Below are 21,132 nucleotides of genomic sequence, written 5' to 3' on the forward strand. Positions count from 1 at the left end.
GGGCCGCCGAGCCCTGATGACGTAGAGGTCCTGCGCCTCCCGGCGAGCAGGGTGCGCGTGGAGAAGCTCGGGTCCCCGTCTCCGTACGGATTCCGGTGCCCCTGGGTCCCGGGACCCGACATCATGAAAGAGACACCACTTTCAAACTGCGAGCGCCGCTTCCTCCTCCGCGCCATCGAGGAGAAGAAGGTAAACGGTCCCGGGGAGCTTCGGCTGCTCGGGTCTCCCGGCCCGCGGCAGTCTTCCGGCTGGGACACAGACCTGGTCCCCGCAGGCCCCCGGAGCCCCTGGGGGACGGCCGGTGCGTCCCTCGTCCACCAGGCTTTATTTGGCTACAGGGGGTTCTTTGCCCGGGCACCTAGTTTCTACTTTCCTGGGGCGGAGGCGGAGGATCCCGCTTCCCTCCGAGGGCTTCGCCCAGGGCCCGGGCTCAGAGTAGCTGCCCAGTATCTGTTGAGGTGAATAAGCTGGTGTATATTGTGTTTCCAGCGCCTGGATGGCAGACAAACCTACGACTATAGGAACATCAGAATCTCATTTGGAACCGATTATGGGTGCTGTATTGTGGAACTTGGGAAAACAAGGTAACTTTGGCTTCAAATTAAACATAAGCTCAACGGGGAAAAGTTTAAAAGAACCTAACTGACTTAGTTGTTTACAGAGCAGCTAACAATCCTGCACGTTATTTTGTTTAGCTGCAAAAATAAGTGTATTTTCTTTAATGCAAGGTGCTTTATAGTCACGTTTTAAATTTTAAATCGTAAATGTACATTCTGTCACATGAATTTGTTTCCTTCAGTTGTCAGTAAGTAGGTCCTACTTTCCTTTTTCCTGCGTGACATGAGAATTAGATTTTTAATATTCATTTGGCGGTTGTGAGGACGTTGGTCAGATAATATTGGCCAACCATGCATGCCATAGGAAAACTCTTAAGAAATCTCAAGTTTTCGTGCCATCTTGTATCAGTAAATATTTATTTTAGAAAAGAGAAGTTAAGGGGATTTGTTTTTTTTAAAACGATCTGTGGAATAGTCAGTATTGCAATGAGATGTTTTTTCCTGTCATCTCTTTGGGTATGCCACTATGTATCTTATTCCTGTATATATTCTGCCACTACATATGTAATATCAACCTCTGATATATCATGATGAGTATGTTATTACTCAGAATATGATTGAAACTTAATTGGTATCTGTTTTAGTTTTTTTGTTAATTGGAAAGGCAATATATTTAGTTAACAGATTTGTACTTTATCTTTGCAGAGTTCTTGGACAGGTTTCCTGTGAACTTGTTTCTCCAAAACTCAACAGGGCAACAGAAGGTATTCTTTTTTTTAACCTTGAACTCTCTCAGATGGCTGCCCCAGCTTTTGAACCCGGCAGGTATTTTAATTTTCTTCTAAGCTGCTTTAACCAGAGGAGAATCTAATAGCAGTGAGGTATTGTTTTAACGCTTGGTTGACATTAGCCCATTCCTATTTTCATAGGCAGTCAGATCTCTTGGTGAAGTTGAATCGTCTCTTGGAAAGATGTCTAAGAAATTCGAAGTGTATAGACACTGAATCTCTCTGTGTTGTTGCTGGTGAAAAGGTGGGAAATCTGCTCAAAATTCTTAATCTTAGCATGAGTATTGTTGATTACGTTAATTCTTAGAGCTTCTTTAACTCAGGTTTACTTCACTTCAAATGTTCCTGAGAGCCAGCCATAGAACTTTGTGTCATTTCTCTGTGAAGGAACAAAAAACATTGATAAAAGTAGCAACTTGGATTTGTGAAAAAATGTCTTACTCAAAGAACTTGCGGTTTTTCATATGTCTTTATTTATTTTCTTATGTTGTTTGACTTGATAAGCAGATGGTTTCCTTTTTTTAATGAATGAAAAACTGAGGAACAGATTAAATCCTTCATTTGGATAGGTTTATTGACTTATACAAGGCTACACAGTGAGTCCGTGGTAGGCTGACATTGGAAATCTTACTCTCAATAAATTATTCTGCATGATGACATTAGTACTTTTTCCTTGATTAGGGTATTTCGACCATCTTTTGTGACTCCAGAAGTCACTTAGCCTTTCCACATTCCATACTTGAATATGACACTTCCTATTTGCATTACTTGTAAGATTATCATTTGTCAAGTAAAACCTAAGGGTTTGAGGTTTTTAAGTTAGGAGACAATAAAAATATAATTAGTTTTGGAGATAGGGAAATCTTAGTGTTAAATGTAGAATGGCTCTATATATTTAGGGCTTATATTTTGCTGTTGTGAAATGATTCATATAAAGGTGAACTGGTGGTATTTCAGATATTGGTCTGGCTTAACATTTTTCTAAATACAGTTTTATTGATACAATAGGAGGAATAATCACGTTTTAACAGCAGAAGAAAAATTTGCATACAGTGTTACTTTTCCTTTTAAAAGGCCACTGGTTGTGATCAGTTAGGATTTATTTTTGTTTTAAATTCACATTCAGGTTTGGCAAATACGAGTGGACCTGCATTTATTAAATCATGATGGAAATATTATTGATGCTGCCAGCATTGCTGCCATTGTAGCCTTGTGTCACTTCCGAAGGCCTGATGTGTCCGTCCAAGGAGATGAAGTGACACTGGTAAGCTCCCCGATGTGAGCTAGGCCTCTTTCTGTGAATGAATGAATATCCTTCACGTGCAGGCAACCTGTTAGTAGTAAAGGCTTGTAGATGGAAACAAGGTATGTTCTAAAATTTGTTCGTAAAGAAAAACTACCCTTGAAACTCTTAGATCTCCTGTATTGAAATGTCTGTCAAAAAGCACACTCTAGCCTGGTTTTCTAGAATAGAACGAGATGATTTCTTCTTTGGACCAAGCATTAGATGGAGTGTTTAGGGGCCACATGTGAAAAATACACTCTTCTCAGCACAGTGAGATGGTCGTGCTTACTCTGTGGCGAAGTTCATCAGAAATACCTGGCCAGTTTGTTAAAACATTGCTAGGCTTCACCCTCAGTAGGAAGGTTAGTAGGACCTATCAGTTTGTACTTCTATCAGCTCCCAGGTGATATGGATGCTGCTGGTGCGAGGACCACATTTCGAAAACTGTTGACCTATGTAGTTTACATTGTCTTTATGTTGAGTATGTCCATTTCAATTTAAGTAAATGACATGCTAGAATAATGAAAGTGTACTGTGGTGGTAGATTGAGTCCTGAAGTTACAAAAGGAAACATCGGAGGCCCGAATTCTCTAAGCAGTCATTCATGATGCTGCTTTTAGGCATCAAACTGGAACAGACTCTTTAAATACTTCGGTAGGGACAAAGGTTTATTTACAATAGAGACATTTCTTTTAGAGAAGGGAGTTGATATGAGGAAGTAAAAAAAACAGAGCAATTAGTAGACAAAAATATTATCAGTTAAAAAACACTATACAGTTCTTGCTGGTGGTAATGTAAAATGGTGGTACAAACACATTGGAAAAGTTTGGCAGTTTCTTAAAAAGCTAAGTGTAAATGTATACAGCTCAACAATTCCATGCCTGGGGATATACTTAAGAAGAATGAATGTAAAGTATCTTTACTCAAAAACTTTTATGTAAATGTTCATAGCCGCATTATTCATAGTAGCTAAACCCTGGCAGCAACCCAGATGTTCACTAACTGGTGAATGGAAAACAAAATGTGGTCTAGCCATACGATGGAGTACAATACATTGGTAAAAAGGATCGAACTACTGACATATACTACAAGATGGATGAGACATACTGAGCTGAAAGGAGGCAGGTGCAAAAGACTAAAAATTGTTGAATTCCACTTACATGGAATGCCCAGAACAGGCATATTGCTAGAGACAGAAGGTAGATCAGCGGTTGCTTGGGGCTGGGAGTAAGAATTGACTGACAACAGGCTCAAGAGAAGTTGGGGGTGGTCATAGAAATGTTAAAAGACTAGATTGTGCTGACAGTTACGTAACTATGAATGTACTGAAAAGTGAGTCATACAGCAGTGAGTGGATCTTTGGTCTGTAAAATACACCTCAGGACAGCCTTTGGACAAATGCATAGTGTTGAGGGACAGGAGTGCAAAGTCAAATAGGTCATTGTAAAAGAAGTTCGTTAGGGCCTCGCTGAGGATTAAAAGGATTTCATCCTTAATTTTCCTGTTTGATGTGCACGATGCCTTTTTGTATATTCATGACTTAGTGACTAGCGGTTGACACTTTTCACACAGTATGCCCCAGAAGAGCGTGATCCTGTGCCATTGAGCATCCACCACATGCCCATTTGCGTCAGTTTTGCCTTCTTCCAGCAAGGGTAAGTCTCATCCTTGTCATGGGCTGAACGTGTAAATGCAGCCGGGCACTGGTGTGTTGTGGACAAATGAACAAGCAAGCCTCTTTTTCCATTAAACCACCTCCTAGTCCTTTTCTGTCTTTGTGAGGGCTTTACTTGGAAGAGCTTTCTCAATAGAAGTGACAAACTTCTCTAATGAAGACTCCACATTTTTCTTTTAATGGTGTATCAGAAATTCATGAATTTACTGCTGCACATAGTGTTTTCTCTGTCCCAGAGATGTCCAGGTGGTAAGAGAAGTGTACGCGAGGCTCTCATCGGGGGTGAGAATTACTGAGGATTAATGGGAGCATATTAGGTGGGGTAGTTCTAGGAGCAGGTCCCAAGGGGGCATGGCTCACAAACGGGAGGAAAGGCCTTCAGCTTTCCAGGAGTTGCTTCACAACTCACTGCTATGATAATTCCTCCCACACTGCAAACCTGGAGCCCTGCGTCCTTGCGGTGATGCCTTGAAATGAAAGCTTGAGCTTTCAGTCTCCTTAGAAACAAAGCGAGGTATAAATAAGATATTTTAACAATTTTATGAATAAGAACTAGAGAAAAGCTTTCAAGTTTCAGTCACTGTAGTGTAGAATTTCATTAGAGGGAAATAGAGTGGCACCGTCAGTTATATATGGAGTTTAACATTTTCCAGTAGCCACATAAAAAGGGAAAAAGAATAAGATAAAATTAATTTTGATGTATTTTACTTAATATATCTAAGGTTATTTTAATATATAATCAATCTTAAAAATTATTCATGAAATAGTTTACATTTTTGTTTCCACTAACTCTTTAAAAATCCAGTGTTTTATACTTACAGTACATCTCAGTTTGGAGTAGCCACATTTCAAGAGCTCAGTAACCACATGTGACTAGAGGCTAACATTAAACAGTACAGAAGTATACGGTATTTTTTAATGAGCCATTAGCAGAACTTAGAAGAACTTCAGAGTACAGGTCATTAGGGAGACTTCAAAATTAACCAAATTAATGTTATCTGAGTTTTCACAACGAGCCAGTTATTTAACCAAAGTGATAGCATTAGATTTAGACTATATGTTATTTAAATAAAACCATTATGAACCTAATGTGATTTTACTGTTATAGCTAGTAACATCCACTTACCATTCATTTTGTGTCCATAAAAATAATTTTCTTGTATCTTTTCCCATTAAAGTGGCTGAAATCCACAGGCTCAGGCCTTCACTGTGTTGACTCTATTAATGCCATCTTGTAAAAATATCCATTATCTTACACTTGACCAGCACTCAGCCTCAGATTTGGTCAGGTCCGCTTTCCGTTCATTTCAGCACCTACTTATTGGTGGACCCCCACGAGCGAGAAGAACGTGTGATGGACGGCTTGCTGGTGATCGCCATGAACAAGCACCGAGAGATCTGTACCCTCCAGTCCAGTGGTGGGATCATGCTGCTGAAAGAGCAGGTCAGTGCTAATTCAGGTTCCTTAAGAATGGGCTTCTTTTGAGAAGCTTTTTCTAGTTTGTTTGTTTTTAACGAAAATCCAACAAGGGTATTTTCAGTGATTGATTGTAGGATGTGTCAGCATCTGGTTTTAGTACTGTCGTTACGCTGTTGACTGGTGGCAACAAGGTGTCTTCCTTCCTGCCTTGCTGCTCCCTGTACGGCCCTCCTGAGTCTAACTCTTCTAGACAGAGCGACACTTTCCTCCTGTCAGTGAGGAAAGGGATTCCTGTCCCTATCCCTCCACCCCCAAAAGTGTCAAAAAATAGAAATGAGGTAAAAAGATAGTTTTACTTTTAGAATTTGGGTACAATAAGTTCTCCAATCCAGCTACCTATTAGACTCACATGGGGCGTTTAGAGCTAGGTTGCCATATAGCATAGAGAACAGGTGGTCAAGAACTCAGAGACGGCTGTAGGTGGAGTTCCAGCTCTGCCTTATACTGACCATTGGCAAATGATTTCGTATCTTCATGCCTCGGTTCATCTGTAAAATAGGGAGTAACTATTGACTTGTTTGAAGGATGTAAGGATAAATAGTTATGGCTGTATTGCACTGTACAGTGTAGTAGATTATGTGTGCAATAAATGTAGGTTTTTCGTATCATTGTGACCACTACCAGGTCCTATTTCCAGAGATGCTGATCTCTCAGTTCCTTGAGGCCTGAGAACCTTTGCTTTGTGAAAGCTTCCAGGGATACTGTGCAGCCATGTGTAGGTCACTCACACAGGAAGTTAGTACACCTTGAGCACTAATGCACGCGTGTGGCCTCTTCAGTGGTGTCTGGTAGTGTCTAAGGAAGTTTTTGAGCCTGTTCCCTTAATGTGATCATCCTTCAACTATTTTATTTCTTAATTTTTTAAAGTTTTATTGGGGAACTGTGTGTTTCTCCGGGGCTCATCAGCTCCAAGTCATTGTCCTTCAATTTAGTTGTGGAAGGGTGTAGCTCAGCTCCAAGTCTAGTCGCCGTTTTCAATCTTTAGTTGCAAGGGGGCGCAGCCCACCATCCCGTGTGGGAATCGAACCGGCCACCCTGTTGTTCACAGCTCGTGTTCTAACTAGCTGAGCCATCCGGCCACCCCCATCCTTCAACTGTTTTAAAACAACTCTCACATCTTGCTTTAACTTGTTTATTTTATTTTCATATTTGGAAAAAAAAGGCAGTCTTAAATTTTAAAGTTAGAAAAACTAATCTCATGTTTTTAGTTTTGTTAGAGAAAGCTATTTGATTTGTTATCTTGAATAACAGTTGATTTTTATAAATAGGTTTTGAGATGTAGTAAAATTGCTGGTGTGAAAGTAGCGGAAATTACAGAGCTAATACAGAAGGCTTTGGAGAATGACCAGAAAGTCAGGTAAGTTTAATTTCTTTTTAGAACTAAATTGTCTTTTTACAATAGATTTTTTTCTGTTAAGGACCCGTCTGGCATAGGGTAGCTATATAATTTTCACTGGGATCTTTCCTTACTTAATCTCAGTTGAATGTACTAGTTAGTGGTTTTTTTTAAAGTTGATTAAACTGTTGTATTCCAATTTAAATAATCTGTATTGGAAAGCCACGTTATTCTTTAATAAAAATTAAAAGTGTTAGGAAAAAAGACTCTAGTAACTCAAATTAACTGAAAGAACACACTGGGTTGATTCCTGTCTTCTTACCATGTGACATTGAATAAGATCTATAACCCAGCACGTCAGTGTGTTCTGTAACATGGGAAGTTAATGTAGAACCCTGGTAAGGCTGGTTTGAGGACTAGAGAATAATCTATTTTAAGCCCTTACATGTGCCTGGCACATGGTTCAGTAAGTGGTAATTATGGGAACTTTTTATTATTTTTCTTGATAGGAATAATAAATTGGTGCGATTAAGTTAGTCATTCACTATTCCAATATTTGTCATCCATTGAAAGGTTAAAATAGTTAACTTTTTTCCCTGCATGTCTTCTCTTTCATCTGTCGTCCACCCCCTTCCCATCCCCACCCCTCCAAAAACCCCACACAGGAAAGAAGGTGGAAAGTTTGGCTTTGCAGAGTCTATAGCAAATCAAAGGATCACAGCATTTAAAATGGAAAAGGCCCCTGTTGATACCTGTGATGTAGAGGAAAAAGCAGAAGAAATCATTGCTGAAGCCGAACCACCTGCAGAAGTGTATCTTTACTGGATGGTTTTGTTTTGTTTTGTTTTTTCTTTCACTAACAAGAAGATTCCTAACACTGGCATTATTAGGGCAATGTGAAGGGTGCGCACGCTGACATTTGTCTTCTGAAACACTACTTTGTTAGAGAAAACATTTAAGACACGACAAGATGGTGACGAGTCCTGCTAAGTCGGCGGTTTAACAGCCACCTTCTCTTCAGCTATCAGAAACAACCCAGAAAATCCACTATTTTAAGAACCATTTTATAACATTTCATTTTCCTTTGGAAAATTGTTCTTTAATTTCAATGGTAAGGTCAAGCACGTTGTACACTGTCACACATTGTTCTTGAAATTACTCATCCATTCACCAAATTTATTACAACTAAAATGTTGAGTATCTTAATATTTCTCACCATTATGATCTTGAAATCTTACCTGAGTTACAAATTTTACTTTTCTTCATTGTTTAGCCATCCATGGAACTACTGGTAAATTTTTTTCTTAAGAATTTGAGGCACATTTCAGTGTTAAAACTTTCATTCTCATCTTTTTCAACACTGCATTCAATAGCACTATTTTTATTATTCAGTTTTCTTGACTTGTTAAGTGTTTCTAAACCTGTGCTCTGGACTCCTGGAACTGCCCAAATTGGAGAAGGAGTAGAAAACTCCTGGGGTGACCCCGATGACTCTGAAAAGGAGGATGACGATGAAGGTGGCAGTGATGAAGCAGTCATTTTTGATAGTATAAAAATGGACACTGAAATAGAAGTCTCCAATACTGGAAGCCAAGGTAGGTGGTACTTTATGACTTATAACTAATTTATATATATGTGTATGTGTATATATATATATATATACATGATCCCTATTTATAGATTAAAATATCCTTAAAATAGGGATCTTATTTTTATATTAGCAGTTCCTTTTTTTAGAGAGGCTCAATATTTTGATTTAAATTTCAACTAAGGCTAACTGCAGTATTAACTCCAGTTCTTTTCTAAAAGAATGTGCTTATTTTTGTGTAGTAGTGGTACTCTTTGGTATGTAAATGTAGTGGCATTTTTAATTAAGACATTTTCTGTTTTTTTTCTTTTATGTATATATATCTGGGCGAGTTTTAAGGTTTTTTTCAAGATCTTACTCCTGCATGCTATGTCTGTATAGTTTCTAGATGAAAACATACAGCCTGTAATCTTATATATATTGAAAAGTGCTATCCAAATAGAACTTTCTGCACTGTTATAAATGTTTTTTATCTACATGTCCAGTATGGTAGCCACTTGCCATCTAGCTGTTGAGCACTTGAAATGTGGCTTGTGTGACCAAGGAACTGAATTCTAAATTTTAATAATTTTGGTTAATAGAAAATTAAATAGCCACATACAAGTATGGCTACCATATTGGATCAGAACATACAGAATTCTAGGAGTACCTGGACTACAGGTAAGCCTAGATGATCCTTGCATTCTGAAAGTCATAGAACTGGAGAAATTGTTTTTATCTGTGGATATTTTTACTTTTAAGAAAACCAAATTCTTGATTGGCCCATACCAGAAAATGAGGTTTTTTGTGTGTGTTTTAATGTAGTAAAAACAGAAATCATACAAATGATCTAGGAACTAGGCTGGCGGAGAACTAAAGGATGTACTTACGAGTCTGTGTGATGCAGACCTGCCTGCCTTTGAGGAAGGAAAGAAATTACTGCCTGTAAACATGACTGAATCTGCTGGGGTTTTTTGTAGGGGAAAAACATCCCCATTGATTGGAACCCTTGTTCAGTTTTCCCAGGAGTTACTTCTACTTGGGATTTTTCTTCCAGATCTTGTCCCATGTATTTATTTAATGTATATTTACACCCATATAAGCTTCTACACACAGGTACTGTGAATGAAGCTTTAGAATTTTTTCCACATAATTATATACATATCAGCCACATTCTTTTAAAGTGCTGCATAGAATGCTTCAGTGTTGAATTTAACTAATTGGTTTAATCATTCCCTTCTTGATAAGTGCATGTTGATACCATTTTTTACTTTTTCAGTGCTACAGTGAGCATCCTTGCATCTGCCTCTATATGTTTATGGACTGTTTTTCTAAGATTAATAAGGTTAATAGTTAGAATATTCAATTGCTGCTTGAAGCAATTATTTCAAATGCTAATATTTTCAAATGAATAATAAAGACCTGAGATAATTAGGAGGATAGAGCAGGTAAAGCCTTTCTAAAATATATGGACAAAGGGAGAAACTAATGGAAGACTCAAAATAGAAAGAATTGATATACCAACAAACTGGGAAAAGGATTAATTCACATTTTATATATATCATTAACAAAGGCTAAGGAGAAAAATGGGTAAGATACAGACATAATTTTCAAATACAAATGGCCAATAACATATGCCAACCCTAGTAGTAATAAAGAAAATAAAAGCAAAAAATGATAGCATTTTTAATATCTTTTAGAATGTATATCCCTTTTGACCCAACAATTCTGCTAGTGTCCAAACTGGGTCTACAAAAAATGCTATGTATTTCTATAAAATATAATTTCCCTCTAACTTTCCTATAATGGCATGTACCGAATGATTATGTAATTAAAGAAATCTTTGGGAAATAAAACCTCCACCCAGAGTAGCTTGAGCTCAAGTTTAGAACCACTGATATAAAACCGTGTGGGAAATTTCTAAGAAATACAGGTATACCTCAGAGATAATGCAGGTTTGCTTCCAGAACATGACAATAAAGCGAGTCACAGAATTATTTTGGTTTCCCAGTTCATAAAACAATGTATATACCTTAATTAAAAACTACTTTATTGCTAAAAATGATAACCATCATCTGAGCCTGTTGGGAAAATGGTGCTGATAGACTTGATCTACTCACGGTTGCCACAAACCTTCGATTTGTAAAAAACCAAATTACCTTCTAAATGCAATAAAGCAAACTGTAATAAAATGAGGAATGCCTGTACTTACGTTGCTTTCTTAACTTTTCTTGAAGATGCCCCTATAGTGCTGTCAGACAGTGAGGAAGAAGAAATGATCATTTTAGAACCAGACAAGAATCCAAAGAAAATAAGGTAACAAATTTCTGGTTTATTTCTCTGGTTTTATTCTCATCTTGCCCTACTGTAAACAAAAAGATGTTCCTTTCTCATTAGAAATCCATGTTCTTTCTCTGGTTTCTTCCACCTGAGATTTAAAACATTAGGACCTAATTTTGTAAAACTGTTTGGATGCCTTTCAAAGTTACTGTATTTTACTCTCAGTTACTGGAAAACAGTAAGGCCTCCCATGTGATGCAAAATTTAATACACGCAATGGTGTGAGTCTGGTGAATCACCCATGGGATCAGCTTCTAGTACTGATACTATTAGTAAACTGTCGATTTACTTTATTCACAGAATACAGACCATCAATGCAAAACAAGAAAAAGCACCAAGTAAAAGGCCAGTGAGAAAGAGAAAAAAGAAGAGAGCTGCTAACTAAAGCTCACATGGTTGTATTTGTGTATATAACTATTAAAGGATATTTATTTAAGTGCTAGCAACCTTGGGTATTTTTTTAATTCACAAATCCATTATAAAATCTAGTCATTTCTTTATACTTTTTTACATTATGCTTTAAAATAAACCTTCTGAAGAACTTAACAGGTTATGAATAATTGTCACTTCAGTAGTGTAAAAGTTGATGAGGAATGAAGCATTTTCTTAGTGTGTACAAAGGGCTGAAAGAGTTATTACAACTTATAAATAAGCAGATTTATGCCAGATGTGTTTTGATTATTACGCCCAAGTTAGCTAACTGGTCCAGTTGCTTAGGAAAGCGAATGTCAAAACTTGTCTGTTTTCCTGAGACTAGTTAAAATTTAAAAAAACTTTAGAAGCCTTCCCAGTCCCCGTTATACTGTAAGAGACCAAATTAATTTTTCTGAGTGAAATCCTGAAGTCAAATTTTTGCCTCAAATTAAATTTCACTTACAAACCAAGTTTTCCAAATCAATTTATTAATTCTTATCCTGACAGTTGGCATCATTAATACTTTACCAAACGACTTAAAATTAGCCAAATATCTAAGATAGTTACATGTACAAAAGATATACAAATTAAAACCATTTAAAAAGTAATAGATACCATAATTTGCACTTGACCACAACTTTTGTATTAAATGATTGTAAAATTAAAACCTAAGATAAAAACTGTACACAATATGCTTTGAGTGATTTAAATCTTAGAAAATACAGGCAGTCTTTCACTGTTACACATTTAGTGTCTCTGGTGGGTTGAGGAGAGAAACACCATGATACCTGCAAGTAGGGGAAAAAAAACATTTTTAGTAAACATTCATTGAGAGAAGGAATGATTATGTATACTAGGAACTCAAAAATGCTATTTCTATCTGTTTGAGTTAATGATTATAAAACCATTGCCTGGTCCCCAAAACATGTGCATGCCCCATTCATCTCTCCTCATCTTCAAATGCAGGACAAACACATGGCCTGCTAAGAGAACAGCTGCTAAGGAGGCTGTGCCCAATTTGTGGATCCTTTAATAATAAAGTTCAAATGTCAAGGATCTCTGAACCATACGATAGCCTGGAAAAGCAAGCTTCTTAAAATCTATTCATGTTAATTCTTACTTTGAATTTTTGTACTTTTCTCTGATTGACTGTTGTGCATGCTGTGGTGCTCTGAGGTAGGTCTGGTGAAGGTCCAGGAGACAAGGCTTCAGACTTTCCAGGGTATATCCAGTCTTTTGTACTAATGATTCAGGCTAGAGGAGGGAGAAGAAAACCGCTGAGTTGTTTTTAGCGGCAGACACTATTAAAATAGCACTGAGCTTGAGTTTTGTTGAATTTCAGTACTAACACCTCGAACTAAAAGATCTTCCAGTTTTCTCAAGCCATTCCATCTCTTTTATGCTGACTTTGATCAATTCTTACTACGTTCCCTGCTAGTAGCAGGTCATAAGGCCCGAATTCTTTAAGCATGCCTTTCAAATTCAATACCTGAGCTTTGTACCTAACAGTGTAGATAGTTGAACAGTTTTTCCAGGTCAGTACATCTAGACAACCATCAGCTGTACACGACAGTTACTAAACTTAATGTGGCACAAGCTTGTAAGTGGCAAGGTAGCTGTGAAGACATCGTAGTACATACGTACCCAACTTTGTCCCGTGACTGTGTAGAGGGCTAGATGAAAGGCTGCTCCAGCGATAACTGATGGCAAATACTTAAGGTATGGGTCAGCATCTATCAAACTTAACTCTCCCAAAAACTGGAATGAAAAGTAAATATACTTTTGATCTCAAGAGCTCTAGGAATTCAAATCTCAAATCCCTGCCTTCTGACCTAATTTTTCCCTCGCTGTATAGAAACCATAGGAAAAAATTCCCATAGCCTCATCTTTTAGCTATATCCATTAACTAGTGTTTTGTCCCATTGTCTTCCCGTATTTTCCTCCTTTTAATAACTTTTAAAACAACTCTTCTGGCTACCCTACCATTTCCCCAGACTTCATCCTCAGGTCACTACTAATGCTTTCCCAATTTCTATTACCTTTTGCCGATGGTAGGCTTTCTGCCATACTGCAGCATTAATCTGTCCCCGAAATACTAAATCCCTTGGCCAAAGCTATACAGAAACTAGGGCTTGCCCTTAATTATGACCTAAGAATCTTGATTCAACCAAATGAAAAGAACTTACCATTGCTAAACTTTCCACTTTGCAGTTTGCAGGCTGCTGGTGCAGAAAGTATTGGGTAAGAAACTGATTCACCGTCGGTGCTGCTAAGTCGAAAGCAAGGACTTTGAGCACTAGGTGCTCCATTCTCAGAACCTGTTTCTTGGTGTAGGTGTCATCTGTAATGTACACAAACTCTGCTACTTCTGGGGGGTAGATTTCTTCAAACTTTCTACAATGAATAAAGTTTCAAGCAATCAGTCCTAAAAGAGAAGCTCGTTTATCCCAATTCTGAAACCCAGAACAAATCCACAGAATACACAGAACGAGTCCAAAACCTGTTCTCCACCCATGGCCCGTTTCTACTGATAACTGGTAATTGACCATTTCTAGCAGAGACTGGGGACATGCTAATTAAAAGACCCAGATCAATAAAGGACGTTTGAGCTATTTCTCCCAGGGCAGTCAAAGGAAATAAATGAGGCACAAGACTTTCCAAGATGGGAACAATACAGAGTTCACCAAGTAACTAAAAATTTAGAAACTTTTCTTAGAAAAATAAACGTTTTATGTTTCAGTTTTAAAATTTAGTTTTCATGTTTTAATGGGGAGAAGATTTTGCTTATGTTCCAGAAAGCACTTTTTAATGGAAGGAACCACACTTTTCAACTTTGTACTCTAGTCCTGGCGTATTAAAATGTAGCCAGTCTCCATGCTCATTCAGCAAGGTACCCTGGAATCCAGACCTGGAAAATGTCCTAAATGAGAAGTTTCACCCACACCTGTCACCGCTGAAGTAGTCACTGACTCTCTGCCTTGTGTAATATTAAATGTGACACTGTTGAAAATCCCAATTTCTTCCCTACACAGAAAGGTACTGATCACTTTTCACCCAAGTTGACTTACGAGGCCAACAGCATAGCAGCAGTGCCCACAAGCTGAAGTTTTCCTCTCAACACAGACATGGATGAAAGGAACCTATCGATGTAGTTCACAGCCAAATGCAGCGTCTCATTCTGGAGTTTATATTCTTCTCCTACTTCAACTAACCAGTCCACGAGGATAGCCCTCATACTGTTGGTGATGTCTGGCTGTTTCTTCATGTAACCCACTTTAGGCTTACATTTAATCTGTTGAGAAAGTTACTTAGCATAGATTTAAACATTTCAGTTAGATTATTCTATCATTAACTATGCTGCTATATGCTAGAAACCTAAGTATTGCATTAGAGCAATTCATTGGCAGTTAAAAAACTTCAAAGCATTTCCCTCTCAATTTCATTTCATGACATTGATTAACAGTATGAAAAGTGGATTCAGAGAGCCTTTACCTCCATTTCCCTGAGGTATGTGTGAATGTCCTCGTGGTAATCTGGTACTTCATTAACACTCACTGGCTTTTCATCTTCCAGTACAATTGACATGTCCATAGCATGTGGTGACTCTGGGAGAATTCAAAAGTACGATTAAGTTCACTGTTTAATTTAAAAAGTCACTGCCCTTGTAGGAAGTCCCACACCACGAAAGCATATATTTCACGTGATGAAAAAGGGCTTCCCATGACAAAGTACAAAGAATATTTATTTCACTCCGGTTTTAGTATCTCTGTCTACTTAGCTTTATCTAACAAGAAAAAATACTGATAGGCCACAAACAGGTAAATAAATGTGAGGATCATGTATTATGTATGTTGAAGTATCATTCAACTTCCATGAGACAAGAACAGGTGACATGATGGTTCCGTTAGGACAGAGTTAAAGTCCAGGTTTTGAGATAACATAGGATTTGCCCTAAGAATTTGCAGATCCCAAAGCTCGACATATTCAAAGCACAACCTACAAATTAAGTGGAAGCAGGGCTAACAAGTGTATTAATGAGAAAATTCGGTTTTTAGGTTTATTATGGGCACTATAAACAAATTAACACTGTAATCAACAAGTGATTCACTTTTGTAATTTTAAGTTATCTTTTGAAGCAAAGAAGATCTATTCTTCTTTTCACTTCAAGGTTCACTTTGAGGCTAAAATTTGTTGCAAATTTTAAATAAAAATACACAAATTCTTTGAATTCCGAAAGACTTTCCTGCTCCTCCCAGACCCCCACTCATCAATAAAACTAAAAGACTAGATTCAGTGAGCTGTCCAGGGACTCGAGCCCTATGGTTAGGCAGCAGCACAAACTGCAGGCACAACTGTCGAAAGCAGCTACTCTGATGTGTGGTTAAGACAAAGAGCCACGGTTCAGCTGCTGACTCACAGGACAGTGTTCCTCTCTGGTATCACAGGATCGCTCATATGCTTTCACAAAACAAAACTTTAAAGCTCAAGAGATGTTAGTAGATATCACAATATGGAAAGCTGCATACCCATCTCTGAAGTGGTATGAACAAAGTGAATCTGATGAATACAATTGAAATCTATTCTCCCAACAGAGCAAACATTTCCAGGGTCAGATTAAAATCAATGAGCTCTAATTAAATTGATGAGACTGGCAGTGTACTGGAAGGAACACTGGTCAATTAGGATTTTATTTCTTTTTTGTAGGTCACTAGGTCATGTACTAGTTGTGAGGTCTGAGATAAAACACCCTTTCTAAACTTGTGACATTAAGCCTAACTCATGTAGTAAGGGTCAGGTAAGATGCCTTAAAATGCGAAATATCATTAACCCAACTTATCTAATAATTATGATTACATCGATTTGATACAGATGTTCATTAAAACTTACCAAAACTGCCCATCATGGGGTAATCAAGAGGTACCAGTGGTTTTCTTGGTTCAGGTAAAGTAAGAGCTGAATTAAACGCCAGGACATCTTCACACTCTGTTTTTTTAGATTCACCTGGCCTCTTTTGAGTCTCTTCTTCTGCTTCATCCACATGGATGGTAAATGCAGGCTGTTGACTGTTTGCTTTCCAGGGAGGAACAATAATATGCTCATCATTTACAGGAAGATCCTTAAGAGGTGCAGCCTAAAAAGAAACGGATACTGATTTTCAGCCTATTAAATGAAGTTTTGCTTTCTTCCCCTTCTGGGTCTCAGCCTCTGCTTTACTCCCAACTACTCTATCAGGAAAATTAAAGTTACTGCGGCAAAATCCAGGCAACGAACTTCGAATAGTCGAAGAAAAGGAATGTTCCAATGTGTCACAGGCATTTATGCAAAGGTTATAGAGCGTCATACCAAGTGGAATTATGAGAAACTAATCAAGGCCACAAGAGGGGTGGAGTGGCTGAAAGGTGACAAGTTTAGGAAAGAGATGGCAAAAATGCGTTGCTTCACCACTTTCACCCCAGGGTGGAGCAACAGAGCAAATCGGGTAAAATGGCGGAATTTAGCAAAAACAGAGTATTTATTATATCCTTTTCTAAGGTAGAAGTAACCTCTTAGCCGCGTGGGAAGGCGGCAGCAGGTCCAGGTCCTAGAGCCAGCCGGGGGTTTAAAAACTATGAGAAAGGCACGGAGGCGGGCAAAGACCACAGTCATGCTGTAGAGCTTGGTTTGACCCCATTATCTACAGAAAAATACCCCCAATCGAGAGTAGACAGGCAGCACAATGCAGTTGATGGCCAGGAAAGTAATGGGAGAACTACGCCGGTGGCATCCCACACGCCACAAAACCAGAGATCGAGGGGATTGCAGGCCCAGGCCTCCCTAACAAAAAGCCCAGAGGATGCTCTCGCCCCTCTCCTCTGCCCGCTAAACCTTTGCAAAACTAACCCTCGGCCCACCCTCCTGCAGATATCGCTCTTCTCTTTACCCGTCTCGTCTTCGGTTTCTGCGGCGGCGCCGGACCCCGCTGGTTCCCGGCCTTCAGTACAGCCAGCCCGGCCCGGGTGCGGGGCTGCTGGGCGGGCGACGCCTTCTCGGGGTTGATGTTCTCCTGGTCCTCTTGGGGCGCCGTCTGCTGCAATGTTAGCAGCGCCGAGCCCGCCTCGCGGGCCGCAGAAGTGCCCAACATCACTGCTCCCAAGGACACGGCGGGATCAGCCTGCAGCGCCAAGCAGCGTGCACTCGGTACCGCCGTCCGGCCGCGCCAAGCAGTGCTCCAGCCGTAGCCGCCTGCCGCAGCCCGGGCCAGCCCGCCCGCGCACCCACCCACTCGGATCGCTGAGAACCGAGGAGGCTATGAAAGGCGCAGGCTGGCACCGCCGGGCGTGGAGAGCCTAGGACACCACCGAGACCAAGCGAGCAGCCCGCCGGAGAGGCGGCTGTTCATGCAGTTCAAGTATCCCGCGACTATTGAAATGAGCCAATGATCAAGGCCGGGGGCCCGTGACGTCACTCGGGGCGACGCGTCGCAAGCGAGTGAAGGCGGCCGCGCAGGCGACCGAGCAGGGGCTGGGCGGGGCAATGTCGGACGGCGGCGGGAGGAAAAACGCCTGCGCCGGGCGGGAGGCGGGGCCTGGCTTTACCGTGACTTTAAATGAAGCCACGGGGCGGTCCCTGGGCTCAGGGCTGCCCCTAGGATTAACCAGTGAAACCTGAGCCGTGATTGGTGGGCCGCCCCAGCCTTTAGCCCAGGGACCTCCAGGCTTTGACTGACTTGATTCCCAAAGTGTAAAATCTAACTGGTCTGGTAGTCTTGGTCAAGGTTATTCAATGTCTCCGAATCTGTTTTCTTATCTGCTCATTGTTAATATCTACACGTCATACTGTTGTCGTTAGGATTAAATTATATGCATAAATTATTTAACACGCTGCTCATGTAATAACATGTAATACATGGCAGATTATGTCATCTACCATTTAGATGCTTTTTTATTGTTCCTAATGAAGATGCAATTAATTTGAGGTGCCACCGTGAACTACTGTTGATACATATAACAAATAGTAATTACTACAAGAAATTCAACTAGTCATCAGTTCTGATCTATTTTAACCCACGATGTAGCAGCCAACAAAAAGCACCAGTGAAATTCTAGTGACATATTTATGTGTTCCATTTAGAAAAGGTTGTTTGAATATAGTAGAATATGTGACCTTATTAAAATAAAACTCTTAGTGATAAGTGCCTTTAACAGATTTTCACATTTAATATTCAAGGCTGTACATAACTAATAAATATAATGGTATATAATTAAGCACGATTGTTTTCTGACAAATTCATGAGTGTGTCCTTCTTAAAAACATAGAGAATAGCTGATTTTCCATTATAATCTTTATGCCATTTTAAAGTAAACTTTGAATACAATATTCCTCTGAGTATGAATAAACATGAATTAAGATTAATGAATAACACTTCTGTAGCCTTAAAGTCATACTTCCTTTCATACATGATAAAAAGGAAATGAGTGGATAGTAGTGCAGGAAAATCTAAGAAGCCATCACTATTTGTGCACTATTCACATGCACACTGGTCTAGCTCTATTTGTTACAGCACATGGAATTCAAGTCCCCCTCACCCCCAATCGGTGCGAGCTCTGCTTGTTTCTTTGACCACAATTAATAGCATTGAGCCAACTTAAGCACCTTACAAACTGAGCACTGGTCACGATGCTCATTACCAAGCAAGAGTGAAATCAACTGCAAGTCAATCTCTACTCCTAGGAAAAATAACTGGTAGGTTATTTCCACTGGCTGATAGCATATATGGTAACCAGGACACAAACCAGGCACTAGTATGTGGGTTCTCGTCCCAGCTTTACAAAATAAGAGCAGTCTTCTTCACTTAACCTCAGTGAGAATCAGTTTTCTTATTTGACAAAATAATACAGTTAAGATCAAAAGAGGTAAACGAATGCAAATACATTTTGAAAACTGTAAAGCAGTTTATATATATATAATGTGTGGGTAGAGCTTGTGAAATATTTGAATGTATTTTTATTTTCCAAATATTATTTATCATCATAAAAGTTAAAACATTCACTTGCAAAAAATTCATTAGGATACCTTATAATCATTCCACTTGTATTTTAAAAATAAAAATGCTCTCTATTTTTAAAAAGTTGCATTTGTCAAAAGAAATAGCATTACTAAAAAAAAGTTGTATCTCAAATATTTTTAGAAAATATTTAAAAATATTTGAAATGAAAGTATATATAGTTAGCTTTTACTTTTAAACAGACAACTTCTCTGGAACTTTACCTGGTTTATATTTCATGCAGCATCAAAGAAAGCAATCAATGCATTTTGGTCATAACTGTCCAGAATCTCCAGTAAAAGAGGAACTTTGGTTTTCACATTGGTGCCTTTAAACTTGAACTTATCTATGAAGAGATCGGTGATCATGCCTATAAAAAAAAATGTTAATTTCCTGTCATTGATTAGTTCTAATTAATGACATAGTACTTAATAAAAGTGAATGATTGCTTGAGACTCTATTTCTAAGCACCTGTAATTCCATTATTTATACACAAACCTGAAAGGATTGATGCTTTAAAAAATATTTATTTTGGGAGAATTTTAAAGGCAAGTTTCAAAATATAAATCAGTTGGCTAATAACCCTCTTAACAATTGGTTACAAGCTATTAATTCAGACAAACACTGTCCAGTCTTGAACTGCTCTCGGTGTATTTAACATCACAGCAAAAGGTTTGTTTTATCCATCAAGCTGACCATTTCAACATACTGTAGAAATTCTGTTCTTCACAAGTTTATTTATATTAAAATATTCCATCAATATGTTGACCATTCTTGGGATTTGACTTCCTAGGTTCAAAGATCTGGGCAAATTATTTCACCTTTAAGTTCTCTCATATGTACAATGGAAACGATTCAAGCTGTCAATCCATTTACCCAAAACCCTGGGTGGGAGGTATGTTTCAGAGTTTTTCAGTTTAGGAAGATAATAAAAAGAATATAGCACATATGGTATAATTCTGAAGGGGAGTGAATGACAGCATTTGATAACAAAACATAGTAATGTTTCTGCAACAAAATATATGCATAAACAATCCCACTAAGTGGAATAAAAAAGACTATAAATAATTTCATGTCAGTTTAAGTGAGATTTTGTCATTAAATTAATTCAGATCAAGTCAGATTTGATTTATGACTCACTTATCAAGCCAAGTGATTTACGAAAAACAGCTTTGTTTTTCAAAGTTTTCTGGATTTTGGAAGTGGTGATAAGAGACAGTGGGTCTGCACCACCCATCTTCTAGGCTGCTATAAGGATAAAAAACCATGTGCTTTCCATATAGTAAATACTAAGATATTAGATATTATTATTACAGTTTGTGAGCAAGTCCCTCGATGTAATAAAAGAAATTCATCAGGTAGGCTTAAGGATAAATGTAGATTGATGACACTAATTGACTCTATAGAAGACTTGACATAGTGCAAAAAGCACGCATTTTGGGGTGAGGAGGTTCTGCAGGCTTTGCCTCTACTTATCTATGCGACAACAAATTCTTTACTCTCAGATTTCAGTTAAAAAGTGTAAAAAATGGAGGTAACACCATCTACCTTGCAGAGCTTTTTTTAAGGATTAAGTATCCCACCTGATTATGAAGATGTTATAAATAAACAAGTGTGCTATGTACAGTAGGTCTTATGTAAAGATTGCAAAAAATAAAGTTTTTCTT

At 38.6% G+C, this 21,132-nt stretch overlaps 3 protein-coding genes across 4 annotated transcripts in view; 1 reads left to right on the forward strand and 2 right to left on the reverse strand.

The window, feature by feature from the left end:
- The first annotated feature begins 4 nt into the window (after positions 1 to 4).
- EXOSC9 (exosome component 9) lies at positions 5 to 11,470 on the forward strand. Its single transcript, XM_033134299.1, has 12 exons — positions 5 to 189; positions 490 to 584; positions 1,263 to 1,382; positions 1,487 to 1,589; positions 2,472 to 2,609; positions 4,203 to 4,285; positions 5,617 to 5,749; positions 7,054 to 7,142; positions 7,787 to 7,933; positions 8,532 to 8,716; positions 10,926 to 11,004; positions 11,329 to 11,470. Exons 1-12 carry the CDS (start codon positions 124 to 126, stop codon positions 11,411 to 11,413), a joined length of 1,323 nt encoding a protein of 440 aa, XP_032990190.1. The 5' UTR covers positions 5 to 123; the 3' UTR covers positions 11,414 to 11,470.
- A 439-nt stretch (positions 11,471 to 11,909) lies between these two features.
- CCNA2 (cyclin A2) lies at positions 11,910 to 17,830 on the reverse strand. Its single transcript, XM_033134301.1, has 8 exons — positions 17,363 to 17,830; positions 16,330 to 16,573; positions 14,935 to 15,047; positions 14,511 to 14,734; positions 13,629 to 13,836; positions 13,087 to 13,200; positions 12,563 to 12,696; positions 11,910 to 12,230 (listed from the first exon to the last, which is right to left on the reverse strand). The coding sequence occupies exons 1-8, from the start codon at positions 17,561 to 17,563 to the stop codon at positions 12,182 to 12,184; spliced, it is 1,287 nt and encodes a 428-aa protein (XP_032990192.1). The 5' UTR covers positions 17,564 to 17,830; the 3' UTR covers positions 11,910 to 12,181.
- Positions 17,831 to 18,471: 641 nt separating this feature from the next.
- The window catches only part of BBS7 (Bardet-Biedl syndrome 7), a 34,696-nt gene continuing 32,035 nt past the window's right edge, over positions 18,472 to 21,132 (reverse strand). For both annotated transcript variants that reach the window (XM_033134297.1, XM_033134298.1), the window contains one exon: positions 18,472 to 19,835. In XM_033134297.1, coding sequence (XP_032990188.1) covers positions 19,702 to 19,835 — 134 coding nt within the window. In that variant the 3' untranslated portion in view covers positions 18,472 to 19,701. The remainder of the gene's footprint in view (positions 19,836 to 21,132) is intronic.

Source organism: Rhinolophus ferrumequinum, chromosome 18 (genome assembly GCF_004115265.2).
Source record: "Rhinolophus ferrumequinum isolate MPI-CBG mRhiFer1 chromosome 18, mRhiFer1_v1.p, whole genome shotgun sequence".
Lineage (NCBI taxonomy): Eukaryota > Metazoa > Chordata > Mammalia > Chiroptera > Rhinolophidae > Rhinolophus > Rhinolophus ferrumequinum.